Source organism: Leptopilina boulardi, unplaced genomic scaffold, assembly GCF_019393585.1.
Source record: "Leptopilina boulardi isolate dan_hultmark-lab unplaced genomic scaffold, ZJU_Lbou_2.1 LbouV2_351, whole genome shotgun sequence".
Lineage (NCBI taxonomy): Eukaryota > Metazoa > Arthropoda > Insecta > Hymenoptera > Figitidae > Leptopilina > Leptopilina boulardi.
Window position 1 is genome coordinate 1,117,823 of NW_026137920.1, and position 9,162 is coordinate 1,126,984.

The 9,162-nt window shown below is 28.0% G+C and overlaps 2 protein-coding genes across 2 annotated transcripts; one reads left to right on the top strand and one right to left on the bottom strand.

Moving 5' to 3' along the window:
* The first annotated feature begins 307 nt into the window (after window positions 1-307).
* Window positions 308-3,145, top strand: LOC127286207 (uncharacterized). Its single transcript, XM_051312564.1, has 4 exons — window positions 308-2,194; window positions 2,298-2,440; window positions 2,548-2,651; window positions 2,807-3,145. Exons 1-4 carry the CDS (start codon window positions 795-797, stop codon window positions 3,143-3,145), a joined length of 1,986 nt encoding a protein of 661 aa, XP_051168521.1. The 5' UTR covers window positions 308-794.
* Window positions 3,146-7,941: 4,796 nt separating this feature from the next.
* On the bottom strand, window positions 7,942-9,162 carry LOC127286208 (uncharacterized). The gene has a single exon (XM_051312565.1). It carries the CDS (start codon window positions 9,160-9,162, stop codon window positions 7,942-7,944), a length of 1,221 nt encoding a protein of 406 aa, XP_051168522.1.

Below are 9,162 nucleotides of genomic sequence, written 5' to 3' on the forward strand. Positions count from 1 at the left end.
TACACCGCAATTTAAGGTCTTTATCCGCAATCCGCATTGACAAATGCGGATCACGAAAAATTCCGCATTTTGGCGAAAGACTATCAAAACATAAAATTAATATGTAATTTTTATTAGCTCTCAGTTTTTATTTTATACTTGTACGTAATTTTACCTAAATTGGACTTCTTTTGTGGAAAACCAATCAAATTAATGGATTTTATGCTGGGCGTGTGATTGCACCCTAACACTTTGATGTCGTTTCTCATCAGCTGTTTCTCGAAATAAATCAAGAGCACATGTGTCAGTTGTGTTGTACAAACTTATTTTCTACTACATGCGTTTTAAAATATAATTGAAGTTAGACAATTTGAAAGTAAGTTTAAAAACACTTTTGAATTTCCTTTAAATATCCTTAATAAAATATATTTTTAATGCTCCTGTATTATATTAATAAGAAAATGAAATAGATAAATTTTAAAACGAACATAACCTCTTTTTGTCTCTTAATTTGTTTAATATAGATTTGAGATTATAAGCATGAGATCGTCCCAAGATGAAGATCAGGAAAGCGAGCCTGAAGAATACGAACATCAAACTCCTTCAAAAAGGTCAAAGATTCATTCTAAAAGGAAACACACACCTGCAATTTACAATGTCAAATTGCAAACTGAATTTGCTTTCCTCAAGCCACACTCTTCAGATCCGTACAAGGCGCAGTGCAAGTTGTGCCCTGCAAGTGCCAATGGAAGGATTGCTTCGTTTCGTTGTGAAAGGTTATTTTTAGTTTTTTATCATAAACATCATACTGTTAAATGTGTTGTTTAAAATATTATTCTTTTTTTTATAGAAGTGACATCGAGAGACATGTTAAATCAGAACGTCACATTGCCAGCTGCAAAGAGGTAAAATCAGGAAACGTTCGGACAATGCAAATCTTCCTGGCAAACAACGCGGAGAATAAGGAAGCGATAAAGTTTGAAAACCAAGTGAAATACGCAGAATTAAAATTGTGTGGTTTCTTTGCTGCTCACAATGAGGCATTTATGAAAATGGACCATCTTCTGGATGTTTTAAAGCAGATATTTCCTGACTCAAAAATCGTTCAAGGAATTTCCTGCAAAAGAACGAAAACGAAAGGAGTAATAATGAATGTACTGGGCGTCGACGAAAAAGAAAATTTGGTTTCTGTTTTGAAAAAAAACAAGTTTTCTATTTTAGTTGACGAGTCCACAGACATCTCATCTGTAAAAACATTTTGCATCTTGGTGAGGTTTTATGCTGAAAATTGCGGTAAAATTTTATCTCGGTTTTGGGATTTGCAACAAGTTTTCACAGAGAGTGATCCAGATGGGGCAGAGGAAGGTGCAACTGCAAGAAGATTATTCACCATCATGAAAAAGACATTTGACAAACATCAGATACCATTTGCAAATGTTGTAGGCTTTGGATCTGATGGTTGCAACACGATGATGGGTGGCAATAATAGCGTCGCTTCGAGAATGACAGAATTGTGTCCAGGATTGCGGGTGTGCAAGTGCCTTTGCCACTCTTTGCATCTTTGCGCAAGTGAAGCTTGCAAGTGTCTTCCACGCTCTACAGAAGATCTCACTCGAAACATTTATAACTTTTTTAAAACCAGTGCCAAGAGACGAGCCCAATTTTCCGAATTTCAATCTTTTGTGGAGGTTGATGTTTTACGAATGCTTCATCCTAGCCAAACCAGGTGGCTTTCATTGACCAGTGTGATCAATAGAATTTTAAATCAATGGGAAGCTCTTCGTCTTTTTTTTGATGCCAAGTGGTTTGAAGAACGTTTAGAATCTGTCGAAAGAATTCATGTTCTTTTAAATGATGCTGCGACCAAAGCGTTTTATTTGTTTTTACAGTGGGTTTTACCCAAAGTGACAAGCATGAATGAACTCTTTCAGTCAGAAAAGTCGGTTGTCACAGTTGTTCATGATAAAATGAATGAGAGTTATTATGATTTGTTGGCATGTTTTATGAAGAGGAATTATATCCACACGACACCAGCCAATGAAATTAATCCAACTGATGAATCGAAATGGTTGCCTTTAAACCAGCTTTATTTGGGAATTGCTGTCAGTAATCAGCTTCTTCTACCCGAATTGATTCAAAGACCAGAGGTGGTCCATGACATTAAATTCAGATGTCGCCTCTTTTTGATCACTTTGTGCGATCAGTTAAAGAAAAGGTATTTATTACGTTTACTAATCTAAAAATTATTTATAAAATATATAATTCTAAAAATCATTTTTAAAAAATAATATTTTTTATTATTTAATTAACTGTTGCAGATTTGACTTTGATGATCCCGTGTTGATGCGTTTAAAATTATTTGCACCAGCAACTGCTTTGTCGCAGAGGGAAAGAGAGTCCACACCTTCTCTTCAACCATTAATGGTGCTGATGCCACGAATAATTGGCCCAAACGATCCAGGTAAACAGGGCTCATTCATTTTTTGTAATACGAATAATATACTAGTAAATATTTACTGATATTAAATTATCTAAGTAAAAAATATTAAACAATAATTTTCATTTCAGAAAAAATGCAAGAAATAGATGATCAGTGGAGGACACTGCCATTTCAAAGAGAGAATTTTCAAGACTTGAGAGATCTAAAAAATCCCGAAGATTTCTGGCACCAGGTTTGTTGTATTTCCAGCAAATTTATTGATCTTTCTAAAAGATAAATTAAAATAAAATTTCTAAAATTATTCATTTCTATTTATTTATCAATTTAAATTTAAAAATTACATAAATAATTATATATTTGTTGCATTTTTATTCTTATATCTTTCAGGTTAACATTTTCAAGGATGAAATAGGAGACAGGCCGTTCTCTACTCTCGCTTGGTTTGCATTAGAAGTTTTATCGATTCCAATCGCTAACGCCGATTGTGAAAGAGTGTTCTCAAAAATCAACGATGTCAAGACAAAGAAAAGAAACAAATTAATTACTTCAACTGTATGTGGTTTGCTACATGCTGACACAATTGTTCGTGATAGTGGAAATTGTTGTATTGCTTTCCAACCACGCCAAAGTATGTATGACAGAATGATCTCTTCAAATATTTATAGATCCGTTGCAGAAAACGAAGAAGAGTTTAACGATATTGATAATATATTTGCTGAAGCATAAAAGTAAAAGGCTTGTGAAGCAACTTAAAGCAATGTTTTTGTTTAAGTGTTTAAATTAACCAAAAGAAAGAATTTTACGAATTTATAAGACTGTTTGTAAAATAAAGTATTTGTACGTTTATTAAACTGAATAAGTAGACGAAGAAGAGTTAAACGATATTGATAATATATTTGCTGAAGCATAAAAGTAAAAGGCTTGTGAAGCAACTTAAAGCAATGTTTTTGTTTAAGTGTTTAAATTAACCAAAAGAAAGAATTTTACGAATTTATAAGAATGTTTGTAAAATAAAGTATTTTTAATCTGAATAAGTAGAGTTAAATAATATAGTATGTTAATTATAAACTAATTAATGTGATACTATTAATAAGTTTGAAATCTGAAGCATTCTATATACATATGTGACAAATCTATGTTTTGTTGTAAAAAAAATTCTACGAAAATATATTTTTTATTCAGTGAGACATTATTAACAATCTGATTAATTTATTTAACACCTTTATTATGAAACTAAAATGTTAGGATTCATTTATTGTTTTCATTTGATTTATAATACACATATAAAACGTGAATAATAAACAATGGTTCTATTTTAACAAAAAAGTTTTTTCATACGCTTTTAAATAAATATTTATGTTTAAAAAATTAAGAAAAAAACTTTACAAATAAATTAAGTCTTTTTAATTATTAGTTTTTTACCTATATGTAACTAAAATAATGTTTAAAAACAATTTTTTAAAAAATCCGCTTTTTGAAATTGAAACCCGCATTTTCGCGCCTGCGCTTCCGCAATCTTCGAAATCGAGTCTGGCAACACTGAGCAAAACTGTTATATACAGATACAGATAGTTTAATCTATCATATTAAAGTGCCAAATATTTATGAATATATAAAGCGAGATTCACATTATTTTGATACTTCTGATTATCCTGAAAATAATTGTTACGGTATACCCTTAAAAAATAAAAAAAAATTGGACTTAATGAAAGAATGGAAAAATTATCACGGAATTTGTTGGATTGAGATCAAAGTTATATTCATATAAATTATTAAATGAAGAAAAAGAAGAGAAAAAAGCTAAGGGTATTAAATCTTCAGCATTAAAACAAATAACATTTAAAGATTATAAAGATACACTTTTACTTTATAAGAACTTAACAAAAAAACAATATTCAATTCTCAGTAAAAAACATGATATCTACACGGTAGAACGGAAAAAGGAAGCTTTGAATTGGTATGATGATAAAAGAGTACTTTTACCCAAAAATACCGATACCATTCCTTGGGGGTATAAACAAAATAAAAAAAAAAAATTTTTTTAAAAATGCAAATTTTAATCTAGAAAATAAATTCTTAAAAAAAGTGTGAGTATTCGCTCTCTTATTCTCTCTTTCTCTTTACCTTAATTCTTAATCATCTTACTCTCTCATACCCATATTAAGCAATTAGGTGGACTCATCTTATTAGAGTAGTATGTGTTATCAAATCTGCTCTCTCGTTCTAATACATATTGTTTTGTCTTCGTTTGCGAATTCCAAAACAATGGGGCTGTGTATAAAAAGGAGACCCCATTGAAGAGGCTTCATTCAAAAAAATCAATCAAAAGATCAGCATCAGAGAAGTGAAGTGCTGTGATTTTTATTTCATTTATTGAAAAAAAAGTGAGTTAATAAATAATTTTTATTCTAATTAAATTTAATACTATTAATTTTATTAAAATTATATTTTTTAAAACAATTATTTCATTATAAATTAAATTTTTTAAACTTTAAAAAGGAAATTAAATTTATTTTATGAGAATTAATTTTTTAAAAATTTCTTTAATTATTGAAAATTGTTTCTTTGAAATTAAATTTTTTAAAAATTCATTTTCAACAATTAAATTTTTTTCAAAATTTCATTTTTACAATTTTTAAATTTTTTTCAAAATTTATTTTTACAATTTTTAAATATTTTTCAAATTTATTATCCAATTAAATTTTTTTTAAATTTATTATGCAATTAAATTTTTGAATTTATTTTTACAATTAAAATTTGTTCTAAATATTATTTTTACAATTTATTTTTACAATTAAAATTTTTTTTAAACTTATTTTTACAATTAAAATTTATTTTTACCATTAAATTTTTTAAAAATTTATTTTGCAATTAAATTTTTTAAAAATTTATTTTGCAATTAAATTTTTTAAAAATTTATTTTGCAATTAAAATTTTTTTAAATTTTATTTTACAATTGAATTTTTTTTAATTTTAATTTTTCAATTAAATTTCTTTTTAAGTTATTTTTAGAATTAAAAATTTTTTTTTAAACTTATTTTTACAATTAAAATTTTTTAAAATTTATTTTTACCATTAAATTTTTTAAAAATTTTATTTTGCAATTAAGAGTTTAAAAAATTTTTATTTTACAATTAAAATTTTTTTAAATTTATTGTTTAAAATTAAAATTATTATAATAATTGTTTATACTTAATTAACAATAAATTTTTTTGCAGTTTAAAAAATCTTTGAAAAATGGCAGGAGGATATAACACATTTAATATTACTATTCAAGCCCCCAAGAGGTGGCTACTTGACAGCAGCATTGATCAATTTAAGGAATTGTGCATTACGGGTCTTACAATCAGGGCAAGGGATATTTTCAATCAAATGTCCAGCAGATCAGATCCTGTCTTCTTCTGCTTTAATGATGTCAGGGGAAAAGTCCATTGGTGTGCCAATGGGTATTGGATCCGTCATCACGGATTAAACTTTGATGAAATAATTGTAAGTAACAATATTTTAATAAAATAAATTTAACTGAATTGTGAGTTTCGAAAAGGGCTCCACTTAAAAAAGCATAAGTGTCATTTTCTCATAACAATTGACAGTGAAAATGATTCTTACACTTTTTAGAGTTGAGCCCTTTTCGAAATTCATCATTCAATTAGTATTTTTGTTTTTAATAAAATATGTTTTAACAATGAAAATTTTATTGAATTTATTTATATAATTTATATAATTTATTGAAATTTTTATATTATAATATAATATAATATAATAATAATAATAAAATATAATAACAATTTTTTCATTTTATTTGTGTTGCAGGATAATGAGAATTATGCAGGATTTATACTGCAATTTGACATACCCCACGAGTGGCTGTCAAATTGCATAGACTTGGCAGCCCTATTAGATTTTTCCATACTTGCTGCCGGTGTACGCCGCTATAATTTGTTTAATGATTTTCCCTCAATGGGGGACCAATATTTTTTGGAGCACCAAGGAATCGTGGTTGAAATAAAGGAAGTGGAGGATTATAAATTTGTTTTATTAAGGAGGCCGGACATCCCTACGTTATTCTCACCCAACTTCGATTTTGACATTATTAACTGTCCAGGGGAAGAGGAGGAGTCCCATGAAAATGGGAATGAGGGGCAGCCTTGTGGACTACTTCAAATTGATTTTCGATTACCGATTGAAGAGGAGTCCGAAGAAAATGATGATGATGATGATGAGGAGGAGTCCCAGGAAAGTGTAGTACAGGGGGAGATATTGGAAAATGGAGGAGGAGAGAGGAGTCCCAGGAAAGTGGAGTAGAGGGGGAGATATTGGAAAATAGAGGAGGAGAGGGGGGAGATGCAGGAAAATGCTGTGGGGATGGTGGGGCAAGAAGAAGGGCAGGATTCTGGCATTGAAGGGGATATCGTTGAAGGCTATTCCAATAATGAACAAGACGAGTCCTTAGATTTGTCATTAAAAAAAAAACAAAATTAATTCTTTAAAAACTTAAAATATCTAATTTTTTTTTACACATTTTTAAAACTATTTTTAACATTTTTAAAACATTATAATATAAAAACGTAAAATAATAAAAAAAGCTTGTCTTTTTAATGCCTGTTTTATTTTAATATCCCTATCCTATTCTTTGATAATATACATATATAGAGAGATATTAGAAATAACTCTAATAAATAAATAAAATTTTTGTTATATACCTTAATTTTGAAGTTTTTGATAAAAGAAAAAAATTAATAATAATAATAGTGTTTTTATTCGAAATGAAAAAAAATAAAAATGTTTAATGATGGAAAATATAAATAAAAGAATTTTAAACTACTGTTTTATATCGACAATTAGATGTGATACCTTGCAGATATGAGGATAATTCCTAAAAAATGTAATAATAAATCTTTTAATTATTTTGCCTTAATTAATAATTTTTTAGTGAAAAAAAAAATTATTCAATTAAATAACTTAATTTTTTATAGAAAGTCGTAAATAAAAAAAAAATGCTTAAATATTCCACTAAAAATATTTGTTTATTTTTCAAATAAATACATATAAAAACAGTTATTAATTACAAAACTAATATTTTAAATTAATAAAATTTTGTAGAGTTCAAATAAAATTTTTTTGTTTTAAATCAAATCTTTTGTGGATGCTTAATATATACAAAGATAAGAGGCCTGCCACATCTGGCCTGTCGCACATCGAACTTGCTGTATATTCCACATCTGGTATATTTGTCACAGCTTCTAGAGTAGCACATAACTGACCTGAGTCAAATTCCTTGCAAGGTCAAGTGTATACTTTTGAATGACTTTTTATTACCATAGTTCATTCATTCTCATTTTTCAGAATTATACAGATTTATTTTAAGTAAAGTGTTACTTGCTTAATTTAAGGTTTATTCTAGTTATAATGTTTTATAGCAATAATATTAAATAATAATAATAAATTCTATTATTATTATTAATACTATTATATTTTTACAATGTTTAATTAATTAATTAACTAATAATAAATTTTCAAATTTACACAATTTTTTTCACAATTCCGCTTATTGGTTTATATTCAACAATTCTATCATGCAAAATTAAACAATAAGCTGAAGTGTTTGTCGGAAAATTTTCATTCGATTCAAATTCCAAACGAATGTCAACTGGTCCACTTTTTAATGACTCATTTTGCTTGGAACAATCTATTACAACTAAAGGAGCGTATCTCAAAAATTCCTTTTTCGTTAAAATTGGTTGAGATTCTTTATTATAATAAGACGCTTGGAAATTAGTAAACATTTCATATAAAGTAGAATACTGATTTTTATCAATGTTAAGATTCATATTACCGTAGGGATAACATTGTGAATTTAAAAACAACTTTACATCCGATAATTTACAGTGATCAAAATAACTTGAATTTAGAGCAGTATTACTTTTTCTGTTTCTTTGAAAACCTAAAACAATAAACCTAGGTTTTTCTAATTGACTTGAAGTTTTTACACTCCAAATATGCTTAGGAGTAACTGGTAACAAGGGATATTCATATAATTCCCAAGTTCTGAAGCTTATTGCAATGGATGGATCTCTTTCAATATATTTTAGTAATTTAAATTTTCGTGCATCTGACAATTTTATATATGGCAACAGCCATTCAAGTTTTTCAATTACAATTTTAAATTCTTCGAGAGGTGCTTCTTGTAAAACTGCATTTGAATCAGTTCTAGATCTAATTAAAATAAGCTCATGTTTAGCATTAATAATGATTTTTTGGTAATCTTCAGCGAAACCAAAAATCATATTTAACGGTATACACACATCAAAATAACCATCATCATTAGTTAATTTTGCTTCGTCAGAAAGTTCCATCCAACCAACATTTTCGAGAAATTTGCTCTGACTAGCATCGAAAGAAACATAATTTTTCATAAGACTTGTAAGGCCGACATTTTTATTTTTATCAATCTCTACACCATTTAATTCATACTTTGCTTCCTCAAATAAATGACAAATGCCATTAGATACTAATTTTGTGCGCGCTAAAGCTGTTCCATCAGGTTTCACAACTTTTCCGGTTACATGAAGCAAACTTTTGCTTGGAAGAAGGCAATGATCCTGATTTTGCACAGTGATTCTTATTTCGTCACTATTATTGTACGTTGATGATGTATATGGTTGCTGCGCATGTACCTCATAGTTAGCAATAGATTCATCAAAGATGATTGGTGAATCAATATTTAAAATTTCCCCTTCCAT